At 39.4% G+C, this 27413-nt stretch overlaps 1 protein-coding gene across 7 annotated transcripts in view; it reads left to right on the top strand.

Moving 5' to 3' along the window:
- The window catches only part of GRM8 (glutamate metabotropic receptor 8), a 582624-nt gene that overhangs the window by 493309 nt on the left and 61902 nt on the right, over positions 1-27413 (top strand). For all 7 annotated transcript variants that reach the window (XM_006027360.2, XM_006027361.2, XM_025208558.1 and 4 more), the window contains one exon: positions 11884-12819. In XM_006027360.2, the coding sequence (XP_006027422.1) occupies positions 11884-12819 (936 nt within the window). The remainder of the gene's footprint in view (positions 1-11883; positions 12820-27413) is intronic.

Raw genomic sequence — 27413 nt, 5'->3', positions numbered from 1 at the left:
CATTGATTTCAGTGGGACCAGGACTTAACCACTGATGTTTACAAAGAGGAAAGACTTAAATTAACTGATTGACATTCGTTCTCTCCTGAAAGTCACATTTACCCCATTAATTCTATTCTTGCGATTAACTTCATCTTTCTTCCTAGAATAGAATTATTTCTTATTGCACGTATAAGATCAGAAGTACTCCAGTAACTGTCATAATCCTGGGCAATACTGATATTAAAATGCAAGTGGAGAAGATAAGAATGTTTCGGATGAGCAAAGTCAGAAAGATGCAAATATACTATTGACTGTTTCTGGTATATATTTTTTGAGAAATTATTGTGTTAAAAGCAAAACGTGGTTTATCACTACTTAAGGTCTTAAGCTTTCTGAAAGCTTCACAACACAAACAAAGCAGTCCCAGTGAGCATGGAAAATCTTTGCTGTGTGGTACTTAGAGCTCATAGTACAGTGGTAATGCATATTTAATTAAACACCACCCTCAAGTGTTTGCCTCCATGGGAAGTCATCAGGTTAATTGCTTTTAACTAAAATTATTAAAACTAGAACTCTGAAACTATCCACCCAAAATGGGGTAGGGATAAACTGAGGAGCTTATTGCTCCACAGTTTGGGAAGCTCCTTGGTATATGTCTGTATGTGTGCCCAGACCTCAGTACATTGAGCCAGGTTGCAGCAGCCCTGACTGGCACGGGACCCTGGGGAGTCAGCCTGCCAGCCTGGGGCTGCTCCAACCAGGCTCGGTGTGTTGAAGACGGTCTGACTGGGGCACAAGGGCGCTTCTATGTTGGGCTTGCTGGCAGGCAGCCCTGGCACTGAAGTACCCTCATTGCCAGCCAGGCAGTCAGCATCTACACATGCACTGCTGCACACAAAAAAATCTTTGCAGCAGGTAGTATAAGTACTTCCCTGCTGTAGAGTTTATTATTTTTGTGAAGCCTAATAGAGGCACATGTGTAGACACTGAGATGCTTGCTGCACAGTTAATTAGACAACTACACAGTAAACATCTTGTGTAGATGTAGCCTAGGATAAATAACATAAAAAGGAATTGCCTGAGCAATCATACTCTGCCCTGCTCATTCTAAAAAGAATAGGTGTACTTGCAAACTATGAATATTGTCTATTAATTATATACTACATTACATTAAGAAAAAGTGTCTGTATATTATTTCCTTGGCATATTATATTGTCATATTATTTATCAAGCATAGCTATCATTTTTTCCTAATCGATTGCAACTGCCAGAAAAGAAAACGACATTTCACAGAATATTTGCAACAAAACAAATTGTCCTTCATGTGCTTTACTGATCTCCAAGCAAAGGTTTCAAACACAATGGAAATATAAAGTCAAATGTAAATTACTGAGAAAATATTCAGCCATGGGAGGCGACACTGAGCATCTCCCGTGCGCCCCCCCCCCCCCCCCCCCCCCCATCATACACAAATGTAATGGTAAAGCCAACAAGAATAAAAACAAAGAAATTGGTAGCCTGTGTTTGGGCTTGTATGGTGCATTCTGCAGGGCATTAGAGAAATATGCTATTCAAACTGAGATCTACTGAGAAAATGGACTTGCATAAATGCATAACAACCCCCCACCAACCCCCCCTGATTTTTTTAATTCTTTTTGGTAATAAGTATTATATATCGTTAGTGAATGTATTACTCATAATTTCCATTCCAAATTAAAAAATGTGTCAGTGGTGTCACTACCACACGCTTTCATATCTTTTTCAGCTGTTTTTGCAGTAGAGGTAAGGGAAGTATTTGTTGTTGTATGTATATAATAATAATATTAAAAATATTGTGTTTAGCAATATTTTAAAACAATTTAAAGAATATTGTCAATTAGTACAAATGCTGGGAAAAAATGAGAAATTTAGAAAATACATAATTTTCAAAATTTCAACACTATTTTTCAGAACTGGAATTTTTTAGAACAATAAAAAAGCACATAAATGACCATATAAGGAAAAAGCAAGGCGAAGGGAGTGAACTTCAGAATCCTTATGTTTAATGCATATGATACTGCACTATAAAATGAAGTATATGCAACTACATTCTCTGTGCCACTGTGAAGCTTATGTAGTACCATGTCTTTATATAGAATTTTACAAAGATGTTAAGGGAAATTTGTCAATATTATTCCTGCAGACACAAAGACAAGGAAACACAGTTATCATTTCATGGTTAAAAAATAGAGGCCATAACTTTAGGTAATACACTTCAGTGGAGTAACCATTCCAAACTACTGAACAAGATTATTCTGGGGTAGACCCAAGGAGGTCCACTGGCCTGAATGAACTATAAGTCTGATCATAGGTATGAAAACTGTGCTCTGTTTGCACCTTACCCCAACCCAAGGTCTTGATGTGAAGCTAAAGTCCTGACCTGCTTCACTTCCATGTGAATGGCGGTGAGAGAGAGAAGATGCCCCAAGTTAGATGAAACAAATACCTTCTCTCTCCTATGCATTACCATTCCCAGATAGTCTAAGTTACAGGGAATCCGATCAGACCCATCAAACCCTGGAAGGTCACTGCCACCTGCAAGTATTGTAACAATTGTAATTTAAAACCCAAAGCCAGACATTCTGGATGTTAGGTGGAAGATGAAAAATTCCACAAAGTAGTTTGCCAGTAGTTTTGACTGTTCTTGGTTCTATCATAGCTGCTGATGGAATTAACATTTCCATTTTACTAATGGGAAAATTGAGTATAAGTAATTTGTTCAAGATAAGAATCAGTGTCAAAGCTGGGATCAGAATCAGGTTGACTGGTTCTCAGTCTTAAGCAAATTCTACTGGTATATCTTGTGCTGGTTAATCTTTCTGTATCTCCATCTTCAAATAACTACCTCACCTACCTACCTGAGATTAAGGACATCTTAATTTGATATATTTTCAAATTTCATGAAGTGTAGGTATCACTGTTACTATTTTACATCTAGTGAAAGCCAGATATAGCGATAGCAGGTGTTTTGCTTAGAAGGGCCTATGAGCTAGTGGATTGGCTCACAGGAGATGTAGTTTTTTTATCTTGGTACTAACAGTGACATTGTGTGTGACCACTTCTCTTTTCCATTTTCTCACATTCCAAATGAGGACAAGTGACATGCATAGTGATATTTCATATTGATGTGTTAATAATAATTATATTTGATTGTTTTAGTCAAAATATTCTTCACATGTGCATAGATTCATAGATGCATAGATTCATAGATGTTAGGGCCGGAAGGGACCTCAATAGATCATCGAGTCCGACCCCCTGCATAGGCATGGTTTAAGGCTGAAATATATTTGAACTTGTGTGGTGAAGTAGAAGAATAGATAGAGCTTAAAATATTTGTGAAGCTCCTGTCAGAAGTCTAGACATGACCATCACAGCAAATTCCATCTATGTGAAAATATCAGGAGGTTGGGGTATGGGAGACATTTCAAAACAGCCATGGCAAATTTGGTATTGGAACTGACTTGACACTGCCATTGGCAGTCCAGGTTCTTGACAGCTTTTTCTCTTTGACTGTTTATATTCTGGTGGATTGGTTGCCCTTGACTTCTTTCCTGTGTTCAGATCCCATCTTAAATATTTGTAATTTTAGCCTGTAAGAACACCCATCTTGTTCCTAGATACATAATAACTAGCTAGCAGGCTGAATCCAATGAACATCATATTTAGGCTCATAATTAATTAAATTCTCATTAGTTGAGCCAGTTTCAGTTTAATTTGGGAGTGTAATGGTTCAGATTACTTGGTTGGACAAGGTACATTAGAAAGTTTAACTTGTACTTTGGGGGATATATATGTATAATAGAATGTTAAAAGCTAAATATAAGACTAAATTGCCTTAATTTATTCAGTTGCTTTGCTTCACCAATGAACCTTTTGTCAGAAAATAAATAACTTTAGGAGCCTGAGACAAACTGAGCAAGACTTAATAAGAGCTATGGATGACATTTGAAGTCTTGGTCATTTTTATATATCTGAATTAAAATATGTTTTAAAAGGTATATGAACTGATACATAACACCCTGGATGCTTAAAAGATAACATTAGCCTTTTTGTTCCATTTATTCTATTAGAAGATGATATTTATGCCACAAAAAGATTATACCAAGGTCTGACTTCCTTAGTAGTCAGTAGTCCATTATACCAAGGTATGACTTCCTTAGTAGACTTCCTTAATATTTAGTACTGTATTAGCCACTTCAGTGTGATATTACACTTGAAGAAATATTTTCCTCTCATTGAATAATTCTTGAGTAAATATCACATTTTGAATTAATGCTTTTTAAAGTTGAATATCTGACAATCTCCCATATGTAAATATTTGAAAGCAAGATTTGGGGGCTTTTAAGTATTTTTAGGTATAGCCCTGATTCACACCCTATAGAAGCAAAGGCTTCAGACTCTGTACTTCCCATGGATTTGCACTAGCTATCATAGCTGTCTATCCAGCTTCTTGGATTGTCACTGATCGTTGATACATATGAGTAAGTTCAGAATTTTGCCCATTGCCATTAATAATGGAAATTACTGGGGTTTTGTTTTCAGGAATGGTTCAAAGTGCTGTGCAGCATATTAATAACATTATTGGTTACTCTGCTTCAGCTTCTGAGTGCATTGCTGAGTTAAATTAGTTACTTATAGCTAAAAAGAATATGAGTGCCAAAAGCATGAATATGCCTGTATTGTGGTATGCAGAGATCATGGCTTGCATTAACCCAGTTCTCACATAATTAATTTTCAGTTTTGCTATTAGAGATTAAAAGACACATTTATTTGTAGTGTTCAGATATGGTTGGCATTGTTTACTCAGTATTATTAAATAACATTCAGTCTGTGCTTTAAGGTTTTAGTTGCTATCATGAGCTCAAGGGCTGTAAATTACAACAGATTACAACTCTATCAGGCACAGATCTTGTACAAAGAGAATTTTTATGCCTGTTTAAATTTCAGTAATGGTACATTCTTACAACATTCTGATTAATTACATCTAAAATGAAGGAATATTTTAACTTAAATTGTTGTGTACTATGTGTTATTGCATGGACAATCTTTAAAAAATTGAAAAAGGCACTTTATTATGTAATGTTTTCTCACTAAGGGAATGTGCATCATGGACGCACATCAGCCCATCAAGGACTTTTTTTTCAAAATTCAGAGGAGCTGCTAAAATAAAGTGAATGATCATGTTTAAATAATACATTCTGAGCTAGGCCTTTCTGAACCCACATAACATATGCAACAAAATATGATGTATTTAAGAAAGTATTTTTCCTTGACATACATCACATTGTAGTTTAGAGCACTGAGCAGCTGTCACATATAAATTGAGGGAACAAAAATGAGCATATAAGAAATTAAGTTTACCAAAGAGGATTTAGTAATCTGAGTAACACAAAGGCCTCTGATTTCTTGGTCATTGATGGTGGGACAGCTGTAGAACTGATTGCCCCATACACTTTAATTTTGACCAATGTAGAGCACTTCCTTTTTTCTTCTTCCTCCTCTCTTCTTGTTGCCTTTCTTATTTTTATTATTCAAGGACTTTGTTTTTTCTAAAAAGTGCCTAAAATTAAGCTAATCTAAAGTTAGATCAATTTACCTTGTGCTTCCGGGTGATTTTGTGATTTTTCAAAGGCACTAAGGCCCCCGGCAGATATCACATTTATCATGTGATTGATGCCAGTTTCATGCATTAAATTTGAACCTGTCAGATGTTAAAGCAATTTATCTCTTGATAAAAATGATGAAATCATCTTAAAGAAGTTTCTCAGTGAGTGGGGAATTTCTTCGTAGCAGGTAAGTATCCCACATTAATTTTCACATCTGGCACGTTACTTAGACCCTCCACTACCACACAGTGCTTTGGTCTTCCTCTCCAGTCCGAGGGAGTGGGGGAGAGTAGCCTGCCCAGTGGTGAGCTGTCAGGAGGGCTTTCATGCAGCCCTGTCCCTATCCCTATCTAGCAGCAATAGAGACAGGGAAGCTATGGGGGCAGTGGGGACTGACTGGGGTCAGAAACTCCCCAGCCAGCTTTTGCTGCCCCATGGCATCTTGCAAGCAGCCCTGGTCCAGAGCTGCCCATCCACAAATTAATGTGCCCAACAGAGCGCCAGGTACAGTGTTGCACCATGGTGGCAGCTTTTTCTTGGATTCAGGATATGCCAGTTGGGTAGCAGCCTGGGATCCAAGAAGCATTTCCCAGTCTTGGTCTGCCTGTGCACCCTTTAAAATGATGTGTTCCAGGGTGGGCTGTCCTTGAGGGAAATTCTGGAGACAGGACAGCTGTCAGGAGTGCTCAGAGGTCAGTTCACCAGCTCCCCCAACTAGTAAAAGCTGGTAGCACTGCCTCCTGTCCTGTGTTTTTTTTCTAAATAGGGATGTGTAGTAGGCTTGTGTAAAATGGCTAGTACTCACTTCAGATTCAGATTCGGCTGATTTGGGGGACAGCGATTCGATTTGGTAATTTGAATCATTGTCCCAAATTGATTTGGCCAAATCTGATTCAGGGATTCAGCCACCGCTGAATTGGCCAAATCTCCGAATCAGACAGGCCCCATCCCTAACCTGCTCTCCCAACCCAATCCATGGCTGCCCTGCCTAGCCCCAGCATCCTGGCACTTAAAAAAAAAAAAAAAAAAAGCCCTGCATTCACCAGCTGCTGCCAGCCACTGAGTGTGGGGCTTTTTTTTAAAAAAAAGAACTGGGATGCTGGGGCTGGGTGGGTCAGCCATAGATGTGGCTGAGAGAGCAAGCGGGGGTCGGGTGTGCTCAGGTGGCTTGGGGAGTAGGCAGGGGATGGGGTCTGGTGGAGGTCCCCCCATGGTCCCCTCCCCCCTCCTTCAGTCCCCCCCCAAACCCCTACTTATCAGTACAGAACTTGGGTCCAGTTCCTTGGAGTGATGAGCGGGGACTGCCTGAATCGCTGAATCTCCGAATCTTTCGTGAATAGATTTGGACCTTTTTATTGGTCTTCTGATTCGATTCAGATTCGGAGATTCGGCCGCCAAATCTGGCCAAATCTCATCCGAGCTTTGCACAGCCCTAATGTGAAGACTGGGAACATGCAGCTTGGCATAATATGCCATTTTTCAGATTTGCCAAAAAAAAGGAAAAAATCAGAATTCCCTTTGCACAAGTAAATGAGCATCTAGAATGGGCCTACGGTGACTAAATATATGTATGGTGGCTTAGTGGAATTTTTAGAACCCCCTAAGCAGATAAGATACATGGTTCCCATTTAAATTAATTAATTCAATTACATGAATTCCCTTAGGCACTTGTGGAAAATTGATCCCTAATCCATATTTACAAACCCACATAAATGGCTTGCTTCTCAAAGGGTCTGAACACTCAGCAGCCCTCTTTGATTCTGTGAAAATTATGGGTTTTGAGCACTTCTGAAAATTTCAACTATTTATTGGGGTACTTCAGTTTGGAGTTTGGGAACATGGTTTCAAATGCACATTTCTGAAAGTCTTTTCATAGATATTCACACTCATTTTTTGTATCCTAATAACTTTTGCTGTAATTAATTGGTTTAGTGTTACGTTCAGGACAAGATGCCAACAATGCTATTAATTCCAGACCAGAAATAAAACTTGAAATACATGAATCTCCTGCAGAGGTTAGAGAAGCCAAAGCCATTTTTATATTCCCTTTCCAACTGAAAGTTTTTGATTGTGTTGTAAAATACTTTGATCACTGTGAAATGTTCTGGGTTACATTATTACATTTATATCATATAAAATAATATTAAAAAATGCACGAAGTGCATAGAGCACTTCAGGTGATTGGTACCCATGGATAAACTAGATGACCTAAAGCCACATGACTTTTCAGTCTCTTATTATTGTGCAGTAAATTTTTGCCTCCTTTCTGTGTATAGTCTTGACCCTCTGGTACAAGGATGTTAAACTCATCTGGCTGGAAATTTGGCAGCACCTGGGAATTTGGTGGTGTCACCATTAATTGCAGTAGCTCCTGGAGCCACATAAATTAATTCTGTCACTGCTTACTACTACATTTCCTACCTCATGGCTAGATCTGGAGCACAGGCCCAGAAAGCCGTAAGTTGGGACAAGTACTGTATGCTGATGGCTTTGGGAACTGTGGCAAACTCTCAGCCCCATGGGCAGCCCCGCTAGCCAGATGATGTGACTCTGTGGGCCAAATCTAGTCCATGGACCATATCTTTGACATGCCTGCTCTAGCAAATCTTGCTGATAAAGATAAATAGTGCTCACATTCTTGAGTACCCACTGGAGAGGGCCGTGAATGGTTTCTAGCAGTCTTTGAGGATACATGAGCAGAGTGGGGACAAATTCTGCAGGTGTGGGAGAAAGCTGGAGGACTAGCTGCTTTCTGTACCATTGTACCCCTCCCTAGACCTGCAAGAAATAACCAAGAAAAGTTATGCTGAGCCTGTCAGAATTAGTTTCCTTCTACTTATCTAAACTATTTCTAAAATATTTGAGAACTATGTATCTGTCTCATCTGATATGTTTTTTGCGATCTGCACCACTCAAATATAGAGGCAGGAAGGTTAGGGCAAAAGAACCAGCAGGGAAATCTGCAAGATTGTTGCTCCTATAGAAGGTATGACACTTTATGAGCTTGAGTAGTGTTTCTCAACCAGTTAGACGCAAAGGTTGTTTATGTGGGGCTTCAACTCATTGCCCAATTCAAAAAATCAAAGTTGTTTGCACTTCAAATAAATGAATAAATGGATATCTCAAACAGTGGGGTTTTGTTTGTATCATGGTGGGACCAGGGCTTTTTTTTGACAAAAAAGGTTGGTGGAATGTAAGATGCAAAAGGTTAAGAACCACTGGGTTACAGGGCCTGGGTTGTTTAAAGTGAAAAAGACTCCATAGGGTTACAAGAGATGCTTGGATTTAGAGGCCCTGACCACTGTCATTGATTGCTGGAGAGCTACTACTTCTTTCTTCTTAGGTAGACTAATGCAATGAAAATACCATAATACATACATACACACACAATTTCTGGCATCTTGCTCTTAAATATGGGGCTGCTTGGAGTTCTGAACTTTATTACATTAGTCTAAAAAAGTCACTCCAGATAATTGGGGATAGATAAGATGAGAATGGGAGATACAGCATTATAAAGCACCCCCCCCCAAACTGTAAATATTCAGTATTTCTTATTTTAATATAAAATGTTTGAGCCTTGAAAGATTATTCTGTTTAAGATAATTTCAGTCTTAACAGCCTACAGCAATTTAATTTATTTTACTTTTTTTTTTCTTTTTAGGGCAAAAAACCAAGTTTGCTCACTCAGTGAGTTCTTTCAGTTTTCAGAACATTATGTTGCCAGTGTATGAATTATGTGTCGCATAGTTTGCTTGTCAGATTCACAGGAATGAAAGCTATAATATGAATCATTATTGATGACTTTCTTGAGTTGGGAATTTATTATCATTGTTGCCACTGGAACACATAACCTGTGAGACATTCTAATGTATTTACCAGCTGGTAGGTTTCTGATACCTTTTACTGTAAGAGCAGTGGGAATGGCTGGATAAAATTTTGTGAAAGAATACATAGCTGTAGATTAAAAGGAAATGGTAATCACTGCTCATCTCAACAAAAGAAACATAGTACCTGAATGCTGTATCTGTCAATCTAGCAATCTGTCAAAATACTTATTATGGTAAAGGGGAACATATAGCTAAGTATCTCACAAGCTTTAATGTATTTGCCTTCACAGCTGCTCTGAGATATTGAAGTGATATTTCTTATCCTTTAGTTATCACTCAGAATTCATAACAACATTTTTTCTTTTATTCTAGCAAATGAGTCAGGTAGCACCAGAGCTGTTATTCCTGACTATTAGCACAAGGAAAGCCATAATATACATGAATATTTTCTGAAAGCCTCAAGTATTTTCAGGCTACATGAAGGCTATTGTATGCAACATGAATTTTCTTATAGCTTATGAAGACTGATCTTCAAAATTATTTTAAACAATACTCTAGTTTTCCAAAAAGTATCTTGTGAAACCTACTACTAAAATGGGGGATTTACCTCAATAGGATCTATAGACTCAAGGTTTTGTCCAAACCCATTAAAGCTTGTTCTGCCTATATATATCTTATTTATTTAGGCTTTAAAGGTGCATATCTGTTCTGCTTTCTGACTGACTTCAGACTAAAATGGCTAACAACCTCTCCCCAAACCCATTAAAATCATTGATATGCATTGACTATGGTGGATTCTGCATCATGTCCAGGCATCAAATCTAACAGGGAGAAAAAAGACAAAGGAAAGGATCCATTTCTGAATTCATAATATAGTCTTATCCCTGTGGATCACATAATATAACCTATGCAACACATAATTTCATATACTGTCAACATCATCCATCCTCTTATTAGAAAACTGGTTGTATGAGTGTGTTTGACTCATTATTACACTGGATTTGCTCTCCTGTGTTACAGAAAAGAAATGAATTGGAAAGTCATCATATTACCGAGAAGTGGAGAAAAGTGGCTTAACTCCATGATTCCCTATTTTAAAAACCTCACATGTTAGTGTGTTGGGTACCCAGTTACTCTGAGGAACCAGCGTGAGCTTGGAAACAGCTGTTATACACTATATTCCCCTCTTTTAATTTTGAAGAAACATTGCTGGGAAAACTTAGTGTTCAGACTAAAATTATCCTCTTTGTCATGCTGTGCCATTTTGTTTTCTATTGGAGGAAACCAAAAACACCCAGGACCCACAATTATTGTTTTTTGTATTTGCAAATCTAACTTGTAAATCCCTCAAATGTGCCACTTTACAGGCAAGTACAGATAAAGATAAGTCCTCTGTCCTTCACAACTCAGAGTATAATAAAGAACATGTACAAGAAAGAAGGGGCGCGAATGCAGCACAACACAAAGGGCTGGATTCTGAGACTTGTACTGTAAACAGCTCTATTTAAGTCAGTGGCATACTAATTAGAGTATGGCACTACTCAGTACAAGTAGAGGTGGATGGAACTGGGTCAAAGTGACTGAGTGCTGAAGTTAAGTAGGAATCTTGGTAGATCTCTATATTTTTCTATTTATATTCATTTTTATGGGGTGAGGGAAAAGTAAATGAGTGAAATATCTTGATGTGTTAATGTTTCATTGTGAAGAGATCAATATATGGAACATAAGAAAAAGTCTTCCCTGTTTGCATAAACCATTATTTAAACCTTTAAACATACTTGAACATTCACAATTAAGGAGATGTCTCTTTACATTATTAATCATAATGTAGTGAATATACATACTTAGTTATTTCTAGAAGGAAAATATGCATTTCAAATAAATCTTGAAAGGCAGAAAAATACAAACATTCAGGTTCTTGGAAGACACGGCATTATATCTTAACAGAAGAGGATCCTTTCCCTTGTCGTTTTTGCTCCGTCAGAATTGATGCATGAGGATTTTAATCTGTGTTTTTATTGCACCAGAAATTAATTCCAAACCCACATAATCTTATTTCCTAATTAAATGTTTGAGAACTGTTGGTATGTATATTTGCATGTGATTAGCTACTGAAGTTGTGCATGCAGGTCTTTTGCTTTTAAACTAGCCTGGAGTCAATAAATCTTTTTACAGATGTCAATTTGGTCAGCAGTAAAGAGGTAAATAGAAACTAATGACACTCATCAAGTCCATGGCATGAAAGATTTATTGGGTACAATCATTTAACACTTTCATAAAGTCAATATAAGGGAAAGAAACAGGTTTCTTATTATGGTAAACTGCATTTCTACTGTCAGCACATAGTGATTTATGACAAACCTATGGCCAGGATTAGGATATTATAAATGGAGAAAAATGGAAAGCTCATTAATTTTTTATACCTACAGGTAGAAGACATGCAGTGGGCCAATAAAGAACACATTCATCCAGCATCTCTCTGCAGCCTTCCCTGTAAACCTGGAGAAAGAAAGAAAACAGTAAAGGGAGTGTCGTGCTGTTGGCATTGTGAGCGCTGTGATGGGTACCAATACCAAGTGGATGAGTTTACCTGTGAACTGTGTCCTTTTAATAAGAGACCAAATGCCAACCGTACAGATTGCCAGCTTATTCCCATAATCAAACTGGAATGGCATTCTCCTTGGGCTATTGTGCCTGTATTCGTAGCTATGCTTGGAATTATTGCAACCACCTTCGTAATTGTGACTTTTGTCCGCTACAACGACACCCCCATCGTCAGGGCCTCTGGACGTGAACTTAGCTATGTGCTCTTGACTGGGATTTTTCTCTGTTACTCTATCACTTTTTTAATGATTGCAACTCCGGATACCGTGGTATGCTCGTTTCGACGGATCTTTTTAGGACTTGGCATGTGCTTCAGTTATGCTGCCTTGCTCACCAAAACAAACAGAATTCACAGAATATTTGAACAAGGTAAAAAATCTGTCACTGCTCCAAAGTTTATTAGCCCAGCTTCACAGCTGGTGATCACCTTCAGCCTCATATCCATGCAACTTATTGGAGTCTTCATCTGGTTTGCTATTGATCCACCACATATCATAGTAGATTATGGAGAGCAGAGGACACTTGATCCAGAAAATGCCAGGGGAGTTCTCAAATGTGACATTTCTGATCTTTCACTAATTTGTTCCCTGGGATACAGTATTCTCTTGATGGTCACATGCACTGTTTATGCTATTAAAACAAGGGGGGTTCCAGAGACCTTCAATGAAGCAAAACCCATTGGATTTACTATGTACACCACCTGCATAATTTGGTTAGCTTTTATTCCAATCTTTTTTGGTACTGCACAGTCAGCAGAGAAGGTAAGTTGTGATAATATTGATAATCAAATATTAACTTGTCTTTATTTTTAGTTGCTATATTTATAGCACTACATTAACTCAGTCTTATAAATGACCAATTGTGAATGTTTACTGTGAGCACAAGCTCCAAGAATGTTAAATATTGGAAGTCAATGGAAAGATAAATTGAAAATATATATTTCTTTGAGTTTGTAACAAGATTTTGCATATGGATTAAAAAAGCCGTAATAATTAGGCATTTTCTGAACATATATTTAACTTAAATGGCTGGTTCTACTAATGCTTATTATTATCCTTCCATAAGGCCCCAGCCTCATGGAATGAAATACAATAAATCGTTGTCAGCTACAAGAGATCTGATACAAATTGTTATATTTTAAAGTGTAGGAAGATCAACTTCCATTTGTCAAAAATAATGAAGAAGAATGTCTCAGCTGAATGAAAGGAAGTACTTTTACCTGTTGGTGGTACATGCAACAGGAAAAAAGAGAAAGGAAAATGCCTAATATATTAAGTATTTATTTTATATAAAACATTTAACAAAAGCTTAGCTAATTAATTGTCAGCTCATTGAGGGAGTTAGGCTTTTGATAATGAGCTCTTTTGATGAGATATTCAAAGATCACATCTTCCTTGTTCGGCTGACAAGGTTCTTTTCTGATATCAGTCGGGGGGAACCATGTACAACATATCAGACATTTAACTCTACCTCTCTCCATTCTAATTGGAAGACAGAGATAAATATAATCTACATGGATTTATTTCTAGCTGACACTGAAAATGATGACACGTCATCTAGGAAAGAGCAATAAAAACAAATCAATCTCCAAATGTATTTAGAAATCCTAAAAATATAATTACAAAAAAATAAGGCATGGATCCCCAAACATGGATCCTTGCTGGTCATATGAAACCTTCTCTTTCTCCTCCTCCTGCCCCCGCAGCTTCCCCCACCAAAAAAACCCCAAAAACCCAGCAAAAACAAAATATTCACACAGAAACAAAGAAAACCCCAAACCCTCAAACAGACAGACAGACAAACAAACACAAGACCTACACAGTATAAAGAGCTAAACAGACTTCCTGAATAGTTCAGCCTGCCACAGTCAAGAGCTGTGACTTTCCATGGCTTGCACAACCTTATCCACAGGGGGAAAACTGCTACAGATATTTATGGAAAACAGAGCACTAAGCTGGTGGCACATCTATGGAGCAGCCTATAAAGATGAAAAGTTCTGGGACTTTAAACTGAAACAGGAAAACATATTTAGCTGATAAATATCTGCATGGATTTGAATTCTGATTTTCAAGTAGGTTCAAATCAGAAAAAAAGAGAAATACAGTGCTTTTCATTTGAAGAGAATGGTGCCAACTCAGGCCAGGTGGAGTTTAGTGGTGGAGGGCATCTGTGCCAAAACAAATGTATTTCTGGGTAATGGAAAACAGAAATACTACTTTACTGGCAGTTGCACAGTGACTTTTAATTTACAGAATAAGTTCACATTTATTTGAAAGAAGGGGTGACTCATTCTTGACCTCTAAAGAAGAAAATAATAAACACCTCTGTTTGGCTTTTTATGTGGAATCCCAAAGTGAACATATAAACAAAGTAAATCTCCTAGCTGTTGGCACTAAATGTATTTAGTTGTTGCATTTTTTTTAAATGATGGGTTAGTCTTATTATTTCTACAGTGCCTTTCAGGAAGAAAAAAACAAAACAAATTAAAATGCTAATACAGTAGTATTGCAATTCAAATAATTATTTTTCCAGTGAGTCTACTTTTTCATATATAAAAACGTATTTCCAGTTCGAGTTTTATGGGTGGCATCACAATAGCTTACACACGCACACAGTTAAATTATTTATCTAAATGGGATAAAAATGTAATAAATATTGCTCACATGTATAGAAATTGCCTGAATATAGTGACACTAAGTTACTTATAGTTTTCTTAGTTGATAAGAAATTTTAAAAGGCCAATTGTAAAACAAGCTGATGCATTATAAAATATCTTAATTACAATTAGTTTATATAAACTTACTTTAGTCTATCAAGGAAATGAGTGGAGACAGTAAATGGTGGATTTTGAGGTCCTTATTTACCTTGGAACTTGTCTGGAGATGATACTAAAGTCTTTAAATTATTAGGCCATAATGCTTAAGTTGGTTCAGAGGGAATCTACTTATAAATCAGAAAACTTAAAGTACTGTGTAAGAGCAAAGGCTGCATTCTTGAAATGCTGATAGTAGTAAACTTTAACAAGTGTACTTTATACCCTAGATCTATTCCCATGGGGGAGGTATTTTAATGCACCTGTATCTCTAGACACAATCCAATCCTTTCCAATAAACAACTGTTGCTTCAGCTTCTCTAATAGTGAAAATATTCTGGGGTAGTTCCATATTCCCATATATTGCTTGTACCTATAACAAACAGTAGACCAGGATGCCTGTGTTTTAGAAAGAGAATGCATACCTCCAAGAATTAATGAGATTACCATTTAGGTGAAAGCATTTCAATAAACTGTTCATCTACTTCCATTATATTTTTGCAGATAAACAGAGAGATGAGGCAATTTAAGAAGTGTTCTTTTTTAAACTAACAGGAGAACAGATCCAGTGTCCATTGATGTCAATGGAAAGGCTCCCACTGGTAGGTCAGTCCCAGAGTAGGAAAGTATCCAAGGAGTTTTTAGAAAGGCTGAAGGGAAGTTTAAGAGGGTATTCTGTTGCACAGAATTTAGGGCTCCATCCATCACCTCTGTAAATTAAGCATTGACATCAATAAAACACTGCGTTGGAGCTTCAAGTGTGTAAATAAGCACATCACTGAATCTGGAGTCTTAGGGTAAGTACATATGTTCAAGAAGCCTGCGGCAAAAGTGCTGTAAGTATATCGCTTTACTGAAAACTCTAGATTGTGTTGGGACAGAACTGAAAATACATGTGCTGTTTGGTGCTGGAAGCTTGGAGCCTGCCTGCACAGCTGTGGCCGGCAGCCTGGGGAAGCTCCTGAATGCCTCCCAGGAGCCTGTGGGAGTAGCTGAGCAGCCAGCCACCCCTGAGTAGATAGCAGTGCCCCTCTCCCCAGCCCCACACCCGCTCAATGGGTGGGGAGGGGAAATAGAGCCTCTCTGCCCTGTGGACTCAGCCTGGCCCCCAACCAAGACTTGTGCCCAGATGCTGGGGTGGCAGGGGATGGGTTCTGCATGGCAGAGAGGCTCTGTTTTCCCAGCTGCAGCCAGGAACCTGGGGAAATGGAGCCTCTCTACTATGTGGACCCAGCCCATGTGGCTGCTGGGAGAGAGACCCTGGACTCCTTCCCTTGCAACCCCCCTGGCCAGGCTGCAGCACACTGTTGGGCTGGGGTGGCTGCAGGGACAGGAACCTTCATTCCCCCTCCCTTGGCCAGGCTCTGTGGGGGCCTGGGAATGTCCCTGGTGCCCCTGACTCGGCAGTCCTGCACAATGCTGCCTGGAATGGCGGTGGCCATGCTCTAAGTTAACCCTTGATGGGATCTGGCACAGACATTCACTAAAGCGCTCTGACAGAATGCTCGCTGTCAGAGCTGTGAATGTCTGTTATGTTACAATGTTAGAGTGCTTTCTACCTGCTTAAAGTGAGACGGGTAGGGATCTACTTAAGTGCGTGGAGGGGAAGTAAAAATCACAGACTGCTTGCAGTGCCTGCAGCTATTTTCAGGGTCTTTTCTTGGCAAGCTCCCCCACCGTTGATTGGCTGAGGGGCCCCAGCAGAACTTGCCCCACACCACTGATTGGCTGAGGGCTGCCTTTCATGTAGCTCCACCCCTCACCACTGATTGGTGGAGAGAGGTGGGGCCACACAAAAGGCAGCCCTCTCCATCAACCAGTGGCAGAGGGAAGAGGGGGCAGCCACCATCTTGCCTGCTGCCCTTCAAGCGGGAGGCTTCCCCTTCTCTGGCAGGCTGCAAGCCTGGGCACCAGCAGCCACTGGCTCCCACTGGGGAGCCAGCATTTTATTTTTAGTAAGTATTTGGGGGGGGAGGGGGGGCAATTCCACAAAAAAATTACACGAATTGAGTGGATCCCTAGAGACAGATGTACCTAGCCTAAATGTACAAGTCTCTAGATTGAACTCTCAAGTGAGAGAGGCATTAGAGATTCAGGAAAAGAAAAGGCTTGCATGTTTAAATTTACTAAGCCACCTTCTTAGCTGGTGGAAATTTGTGTAGCTTCCATTCAAGTCAGTAGAGTTAGGGTGATTCACACTCTTCTGGCCCAATGTATGTTAAATCTTATTAATGGTCCTCTGGATGTTTTTCTTTTCTGTCTCTGATTACTCATAGCCATATGTACACTGCAAACTTACTTTGTTCAGCAGTGACACTCATAGACAACACATTGCGTGGTGCTGAGGGAACACTAGTTAACACTGCTATATGACAGTATCTATTAGCTCAACCCCACGCTGCCCCCCCTCCCCACTATCAGCAGGGCACAGGTATAGTTATCATGTTTCTGTTGTGGACACAGTGTGTGGATCAGCATGGAAGATTTGAGGGCATCACTGCTTGGCACAGTAGGTTTGCAATCCTGACATAGCCCAGAAGTATATAAATATAAAAAATAAGAAGCTTTAGAAGTATTTAAGAAAGAAATTAAATTTAAATATGGGGATCATATCTTAGCAACTAAGCAAAGGTTCAAAAACAAGCAAAGACAACCTCCAATGGTCTATGTTGAGTGCTTTTTATATATCTCCACATGTCAATTATCCTGAACCTCAACCAGAAGAACATAAAAGACACATACATGCCTAAGGAAGCCATTGTTCTGATTATTATTTCTGCAGCTTTTCAGTTCATGGCAGTTGCTGCCAGCAGGCTTCAAAGAGGCAGACGAGAAAAGTATGTAGGTTTTGTTCGTAAGCAATCTCCATCATCAACCTAAGTGTGAGAACAATAAAGGGCAATGACTCTGCATATTGTTTGACTGCTTTTCTCTTTCATTATTTTGTCACTTTATGATTGTGCTGTCATCTTCCACAGCTCTTTCTGTAAGAAAGGGAACCCACTAGGAGCAGTGAAAGGCATTTCAAAGCTTTAACGGAATAATGTGAAAAATCTAGCCCCAAGATATAAAACACAATATTCCTAGCATATAAGTAAATGTCACTGAGGTGCTTGAGTGAAAATCATGAAAATTCTACAAGATAGCATTCCATCAGCATAGCCTTTGACCATACATTTGTATGGCAACATCTTAATGCATGGGAATCATCTGGAATAGAGATCTCTTAAATGTCATGATGGTTGGAATTCTATAGAATAAAGTGTGAAATTGGCTGAATGATTAAAACAGATGCTTTATGAACCTCTGGGTAAAATTAACTTACAACGGCAGACTGCACAAGAATCGGCTGAGGATAGATGGCTGTCTAAAGTATATCCCTATTCAAGGAACAGAACTGCTTTAATTTCCTTGCATTACTCGTTTTATAAGTTTTGACAGGTGGATGAATCATGTTCATTCAACAGATAATAAAGTTATCATTTATTATATTAACAGAACAGTGTTCTGTTTTGAATGATTATGTGAACACTTGTTTTCCATATTGCAAAAAAAAGGAAGCTGCATTTTTTATGAGAAAAGAGGACTCAAAAAGAAAACCTCTCCAAAAAACCCTGAAGTATTATTCCTTCAAGAAAGCAATAAAATAGTTGCAATACTGAAATAGAAATGCTTCAGCTTCTATCCAAGCTACACTGATAACTTTGATCTTTCCTTTCACAGCTTCAGTAAAAGCAAAATAAAAAGTATGAAGTAAACAGATAGCATGATTCTTCTCATAAATTAATATTCTTACTTCCCAGTTAATCATGCAGTTCCTATAGTATTGTCCATTAACCAAACACGTTGATGCAACATGAGCTAGTGATATGCAGAGTTTACTGGTCACATAGTATGGCTCTTCTATTTATTACCACTATTAGGTGGCATTAAAATAGACTAAAATATATATCTAATAGTTTCCTAATGTGCATTTTCCATATATGCTATTGCTGTAGTTACCATAAAGAGCTATTAATTTTCAGTGTGAGAGAGACTTCTTTCTAGATATGGTAGAAAAAATCTTGAGTATGGTAATGTAGGTAAATTTCCTCTTCAATCCCAAATGCCTGGAAATGTTGGTCATTTTTTGTTTTCTTTATCTTTGCTGTGCTTATGCTATGAATTCTGAATAGAACATTTTTGAATGACTAAGAAAATAAAATATCCTAAAACATACCTCAGACTGCGTTAAAGAAGCAGACTGCACTGACAGGTTTTTTTTCATATTAAAGTGTCCCCCCCAGTTCTGATAGTGTTCAGAGATTTGTCTCTGCAGGTAGCCCAGGCTATACACAAATAGCAACAAAGAAAGAAAGAAGCTCTTGAGAAACGGAATCCATCAAGTTAGCATTTCTTTCATCTTGTGTATGATGTCTGATTGATTTTACTAGACTCCTTAGCTTCAGTGTCATGCACAGCCTAAGTATTCACTTAGAGGCGAATGATTTTTGGAATATCTGCTGACATACAGTGCTGATATACAGTATGATACAGTATGGTATGCAGAGTTAGCAAATTGTTGGACTGATATTCATCATATTCATGAACAGTTTTTCACTTGCTGAAGAACTACACAGATCTCACTAGTACCACTCCTGATTTATAGAGAATCATAGAGAAGTAGAGCGGAAAGGGACCTCCATAAATTGTTTATTCCAACACCCTGCCTGAGGCAGGATTATCTGTATCCAAACCATCCTATACAATCCACAATCTAAGCGCTACATAAGATTACCATCAACCCTGACACAACACAGACCTAAAACCATAGCCTGCCACAGTTAAAGCAAGGGAACCATAGCAGCCAACATCCTGCTTCTAAGAAATATTGTTGATATATTCTCAAGAGATCCTGGGTAGGGGGCCACCCCCCCCCCAACACCCCCCTGCTACAGAGGAAGGCAAAACCCCTCCACAGTCCATACCGGTCTAACCATGGGGTAAAATTCCTTCCTGACCCCAAATATGTCAATTGGTCTGACAGTGAGTGGAAGGGAAAAATCCTTTAACCAGAAACCTTCAGCTTTGGTCCCAGCAGGAGCACTGACAAACCCCAGTCAAAGGCCCCAGCCTTGGCTGTAGTCAACACCAAATGCCTTTGAGGAAGGCTTAAAAACACCCTGACACATATAGTAGAAAGGGGACAGGGTGGCGACCAGCACAACCCAGAAGCTTGGAAAATACCCATAGTAGAACATAGGCATAGCTACACCTAGCTCATCCCTGACCAGTGGCTGTCTGACCTCTTCTTGAACACCTCCAGTGATGCAGAGTCCACAACTTCCTTAAGCAATCTGCTCTACTGCCTTGTTGTTCTAACAGTGAAGAAGTGTTTCTGGACTTCCAGTCTAAACTTCGCTGTAACTTCAAGCCACTGGTCCATGTCCTCCCCTCTGCAGCAAAAGAGAAAAGGTGTCTTTTTTGAGAGAGACCAGAGGTGGGCAGCAAAGATGATAAAGGGCTTGGAAAGCAAGTCACATGAGGAGAGGCTGAAGGAGCTAGGCATGTTCAGCTTGTGGAAAAGGAACTTACAAGAGGATATGATGCTTAGCCACAGCCATACAAGAGTCTGTAATATTCTTTAAATTCTACCTTTGATTTTCTGTATAATTTTAATTTAGTCCCAGTTCAGCAAAGATAGTTAAACATATGCCTATGTTTAAGCAGGTAGTTTCCTTCCTGTACTGAAGACATAGAGCCAGATCCATATTATTCCTTTAGGTACATCCATTTAGGTAAAATAACAGATGCCTAGCCCAGGGGGAATCATACAAACCACAGAGTTAAGCACCTAGGATCCTGGTAGGTGCCTCCTTAAGGCTGATATGGATCACAGAGCTTAGGTGGGAGTTAGATGGAAAATTAGATCACTTTTGAGCAGAAGTCTGAAGTGTAGGCATCAAGGGAGTTTTGCAGTCTAAAATGGAGGCCAGGAATAAACTTAGATGTCTAAGGTGTTTTGTGGCTGCTGGAGTAGAGTCAATCAGAAGCATTCCTTGCCTAAGACTTTTAGTGCCGAAATTCTATCTAAACCTTGTTTAGAAACCTGTGGAAGGAACCTGAATATGACACTAAATGCACAGCTAATGAATATGCACCTTTTATAGGCCTGACTTTTTAAAAGTAAGATATGTTTAAAGGATCTTCAAATTGCACATAAGCTGCTAGTATGAATTTTTTTTTTTAATGTCAATTAATCCTGTTTCAGTTTTTCTGTTTGCTGTGGAAAAACATGGATTTTCACTCTTAATGGAGAAAAGCATAGATTTTCTCTTTTAAAAGAGAAATTAATGGATTTTCCCCTTTAAAGGAGAAAACCATGGGAAACAGTGGGTTTCTCCTTGCAGACTTGCAGAGAGCAGAAAGAGATGGGGGAGCAGGAAGAGAGTGATCAGGCAGGGGCACCACATGCATGTGCATGCACACACACATGCATGTGGCAGCCAGGCAGCATGGAGAGTGGTAGGGGGACAGAAGTGGGGGGCACGTGCTCCCTGAGATTTCTGAGCTCACAGCGGGACATAAGGCTGCAAGGCTGGACCAGCTCCAGAGGAGACTTCTTCATGGCCTAGTGGGGGACTGGGTATGGGGAAGGAAGTGCAGCACCTAAATGGCCTTCAAGCTGAGGCGTCCCTGCCCACCTAGCAGCAGCAGGGCACACAACTCCACGCCACCACCAGTGCTGCTGCTACCACTGCTGTGTCTCACGATGGTGATGTGGTGCTCCATCCTGTACTGGTTCCCCCCACTGGGCCATGAAGGCAGCTCCTGCACAGACCTGGTTCGGCCTGGCTGCAACCCCGCACCCTATTGCAGGCACAGAAATCTTGGGGGGCACATGCCTCCCCCACTGCATCACCTTGCCCCCGGGGCGGCTGTAGGTTGGAAGTGAGAGGCACTGACAGGACTGTGGGGCTGTGGGTCAGGAGTGAGGGGCACTGGCAGGGCCAGGGGCCTGTGGGTTGGCTGGGGATAGTTGATAGTGAAGGGCAGTAGCATGGGCAGGGGCAGGGCACCATCATATCAGGGGTGCTCAGCACCACAAAGCAGCAGGGGTAGCAGCTGCAGCTGGACCTGTGTCCAAGGGGGCAGGGGGAGCTATAGTTTTCCGTGATAAAAAATCCAAAATCAAATGCCAGAATTTATAGGTATTTAGAATTTATTTTATTATAATAATTGAGGAACTGGTAGGCTTCCAAACTGCTTTAAAATTCTAAATATCAAGAAAACATTGTGTTTAGCTGATACCTATATATATGTCTCATTTTAATCATGGGAAAATGCAGATTTGGAGGGTTTTAATCAGATAATTTATATTATTAAAGAATGTGTCATTTTTAAGCAGAGAAAACCAGGATCCCTGGTTAGAGACATCAAAAAGAGAGAAATAGTGTTCTAAAAAAAGAACAAGATTAAAGAAAAAGTGAGAAAATATTCTGTTTCGATAGTCCATACCACTCTTCATATCTTTTCTAAGATTGAGACCTATGATTTTAAACAATCCCCATTTGTTATTTGATAGTTCAAGCATCTAGGTAAGGAATAGAAATATTCCATGTGCCATCAATGGCCAAATGATCAATCGCCCCTCCCTCCTCAAAACTGTGCTTAATGAATAATCAAAGAAAACAGTTTGTAAACAGCTCAGTAAGAAAATAGGTCATTCAGAGTATTTGGAAAATATTTATGACTATTGGCTTTATTTCCAGGAATCAGGATCACATTTTGTGCAAGCACAAAAGCCTCAGTTTGTCAGAATATATTTACAATCAATAGACTGACCATCAATAACATACATGACCATCAAGCAGTTTTTACAGCAAGAACTAGGCCAATATTTAGTTTCAAGTGGTTAATTTAAACTTCCACTATTTGGTCTCATATACCAGTATAACAATAGTAGATGAGATGGGTGTTTCTGCATCTTACTATTTTTCTCTATGAAGAACAGCCATCAATGTCACTTACAGTTTTGCATAAAAAGAAGTGGCAGTCTATGGTCCAGATAATCTACCTCAATTCTCTACCTCACTCTCATTTATTTTATGCTCCAGTGGTTAAGATATGACAAAGATGTCCTTGCGCAATGGATTTGAGTATAAAAATACATTTTAAGTTTACTAAAAGTAAGTTTCCCTTGTTCCTTTACAAGTCTTGCTTCATTGTGTGCACTAAGGCCATGTCTATGTAAGATGCTGACTGTGCAGTACCCTGATACTACTGTGCAGTCACATTGTGTGGTAACAACCATGATGTGATGCTACTGTACAGTAATATTAAGCTAGTGCGCAGTATTGCCATGAAAAAGACATTTGTTGGTGCTAGTGCACAGTAACTCAGGTTACAGTAACCTGAGTTACTGTGCAGTTATTTAGTACTGTTTATATAAGTACCAAAAATGACTACACAATAATGATTGTGCAGTCAGCATCTCATAAAGAAACAGCCTAAGAACAGATAAAAGGTTACCTTAGTGAAGTAGTTTATATTAGGACTACATCAAGAAATAGATTGAAAGTCAAATGCAGGCTCTGCCTTTCAGTAGAGAACTAGTGCAAGTCACTGTGCAGTATGAGAACTGATGGGGTGTAGAGGAGCACACAGTGGGCGTATCTAAATGAGATGCTTTTCTGTGCAGGAAACTAATCTGTGCAGTAAAGTTTACACATGTGCAGCATCTACTGTTTACACATGTGCAGCATTTACTGTGCAATAAATTAGTCTATGGTGTAGTCTAATTGTTAGCTACTACTTGTAAATACACATAGTAAACTAACTGTGCAGTAGATACTGTGCAGTAGTGCATTTGTAGACACTATGAGCTAATTTGCTCCCAGTCAGCCCCCAACACCAGGAGGCCACAGGGGATGGGGAACTCCCTCGGTCCTTGCACAATAGATTTGAGTATAACGGATTTCTCCTACCAGCGGGGGCCTTGCTGGGGGCTGCCCTTAAAGCAGGACAGCATCCAGCCAGCTCCCAGCTGTGCGGGGAAGCCCCACTGGACATGGAACTTGTCCCCATGTGCACAGGCCTAGGAGAGTTCTGCAGCGGCAGCTGTCTCCCAGCTCCATGCACACCAGGACCCCTTCTGATATGCATGGGGTCAGAAGACAGCTGCTGCTGCAGCTGGCAGCTCCTGGCCCCATGCACATTGGGACCAGCCTGCATGCTCCCTACCAGTCCCCGGGCTAGCACCCTGAAGGAGCATGGAGCTCCCCCTGGGGTCTGCAGGGGGCCAGAGCAGGGTAGGAACAGCCCTGTACTGGGCTGTTCCCATTGGGAGCAGATTTATTCCCAACAGGGAGCACATTTAGATGTGCTCCCAGGGAAGGCTTACTGTGAAGTATTTTACTGCGCAGTAAGCCTTTATCACATTAATAGCATGTGTGGACGTGCCTAGTAATCTGCACCCACCTACATACATAGTCATCTCCATCTCCCCTGAAGTTCCTTAGCTGTCCCTGCATATGTTCATGCACATTATTCTATCCTGTCATGAAGACAATATGAAGAGAGCAGAGCAGACTGCCTTTTTTCAGTATTTTGCTGAGGAAGATTCTGCAGAGTGGTTCCAGAGCTGAAGAAAATACATCAAATACATAAATGTGCCCTGTATTCTATTTTATCCTTTTGTTGCTGAGACTAGGTTTACTTTTGCTACCTTTAATCCTGTTAACAGATTTTGTCATAATAATGTGACATTTTTGTAATAGAAGTAGACAAACCTGAAAAGAATCATTGTGTAGAAATCAGGATGGAAATCTTTCTGAGATTTCTTTCATTTGTTAGTTTGTACCAAATTGGAAATAGCACAGAAATAATCTTTCTTGTGGCATGAGACATGAGACATGATTAAAATTTAACTTTGGTCAAAACTAGGAAAGTAAATGGACAATAGACTAAAAAGGAGTTACATGTTGTGTGACAATTCAAGTCATTTCTTATTTTTATTTACCTAAAGTGAGAATTCTAGTCCTACGTTGTTTTTCGAACACTATTTCAATTTTGTCACTATTAGGTAATTTGAGAATTTCCTTTCATTCTTGTTTATGTAGTTGAGAAGATGTAACAGCTCAGTTTGGCAGCCAACTAAAATACAAGATGATGCCCATGAGTTTCATTGAATAGCAGTGAAGGCATAATTTGTTAGAGATTTTTATAAATCTGGTAAAAGTTTATAGTCTCATACAGAGAATAGTAGGCATTAAATTTATGTTTCATACTCATAAAAATTGCATTATGGTGAACCAGAGAATGCTTAAATTAGTTAATTTCATACTTACTATTTAAATATAAAAATTGTTCCAGTAATATATATTACACACCATGTTACTTTATTTCAAGCAAAATACATTTCCCCGTTGAAAAGGGAATAGTCTATGACTTTAGAATGGCCATATAAGAAGCTGTCATTCCAATCCATATTTGGCAACACTCTGTAAACAAAGCTAATTTGCAGTTATCATAAAACATATCAGAGTAGCAGAAGCTTTTTTTCCCCCCAGTTTGTGTAGAGGCTTATTTTGGGATGGCAGCAGTGATATCCATATCAATCAATCCAGAAGGTCAGAATTTTTACCTCTTTAGGATATTATCCCTCTTCTAAGTAATTTGTTAAAAAGATGGAATTGTAGACTATCCTCCTAACTACATATAGGAATGCTCAATATAGGCAGTCATTTGGATTTTCCCATCCAAGGATCCTAGCCTCAAGATGGTTGAAGGATTTATGTATAGGATTAGCTATTTATCAGAAATACCCATCCACTTGGATAGTGTGATGATGGTTTTTATGATGAGCCAGGCCAATGTTCACTTAAAAGGTGCTAAAGTGATATTTATTTATTTATTTATTTATTTGATTGTTTTTGTTTATTTATCCAGAAGGCTCAGAGTGGCTTCATCAGGCACAGTGGTGGGATCAATTATACTAACCCCAAAATTTTCTGTCTTCTGCAGAAAGTCCATTCTATGCACAGTGAATGAAGCCACTGATGTATTTTTATAACACTTTTATAATAGTTATTACATTAGAATAGCTGAACAATGAAGGAAAGGAAGGCATAAGTTCCTATTTTCTCTGGTAAAACTCCATTGGCTTCATATAGAATACATATGCAGAAAAGCCATTAAGATTAATTGGAGTACCAGAGTGCACAGGCATTCATTCTGAGGGCAATACAATGTGGAAACTTCATACTTAGAAACAAATAATCAGCAAAAGCACAGACATGATAAAGTTTAAGGTTATTTTTTCCCCAGTTTGCATGGATGCTTCATTTGGAACCACTTGGCAGCAGCTGTCCAACACCAAAAGGTAAGGAGATGACCTTTCACATAGAACATAGGAACCAGGCACATTTTGCAAATGTCTTTTCTGGAAGCAAAAGTACTTGTAATTATTGTATGAGATGCAGCAAAAAATCCCACAGCAAACAAATCTGTCCCAGTCTAGGCATCACAGAGGCGCATGAAAAGCAACATTGCAGATAAAAGTCCCAAATCCTAAAATTACTTCTAGACGCCCCCTCTAATGAACTTTCATGAACCACAGACTATGACATAGTAATATGAAAATCAATATCAGGGCATTACGCTCTCAAAAATGCATTGTCTTGTGTGTCTTTTATACCTTCATGATAAACGTAGCTTTTTTTACCTGAAAAAATCATATAAGTCTATAAAAAAACCCCACATGTCCTAATATGGAAAACAATTTGGTATACTCTTTGCAGTATTCTTCGTGTCAGGCTCATAATCTCATTTTTTCCATGTCTTCATCTATACTTTCGTCATTCTAGCTCAGCTTCTCTAATATTCTGCTCCTCCTTACTTTTCCTTACACTTCCTTACATTTTGTTCAAAATAAATCTATTAAATAATATTCCTATCCTATCACCCAATCCCTGACATCCAATGTTTCTACCACATTTCTTGCATAATATCTAAATTTCTAATTCCTATCTTTAAAATGTGCATAGTGCTAGCACTGCCTATATTTAGCACCCTTGGGGACATCAACGTGTGTGCTTACTTGCATAGTAGACTAATTTGCTGCGGTGTAAAGTTCCACAGTCTACATGTATGATGCTACTAGGCCTCAGCAAACTAATTTTCACTGTCCTAAATTAACACTGTTGGGTACTATTTTACGACAGTGAAAATAACTTTGCCTAAAGGAACGTGTAAATGCTGACCCAGGCATACATTGCCCCCAGTCAGCCCAGGCAGCGGGGGGGGGCAGACCCCTGCCTGCTGCCTAGCCACAGGGCTCTGCTCTGCATGCCTCCACCACCTGCCACTAGCCCCTTTACTGCCCGCTACCCACTGCCACCTTCCGGAGCCTGGGGCTGACTACCTAGCCTCCCCCCCAACCTGGGTCTGTTCTGTCCTGGCTCAAACTGCTGTAGTCCTGGGCACAACATCTGCACATTCACCCTGGACCACAGCAGTTTGAGCATCTATATGTGCCATTAAGGCACCGTGATAAGCTCTGGC

This window comes from Alligator sinensis, unplaced genomic scaffold (genome assembly GCF_000455745.1).
Source record: "Alligator sinensis unplaced genomic scaffold, ASM45574v1 scaffold660_1, whole genome shotgun sequence".
NCBI lineage: Eukaryota > Metazoa > Chordata > Crocodylia > Alligatoridae > Alligator > Alligator sinensis.
This window is presented reverse-complemented; position numbering and strand designations above follow the sequence as displayed.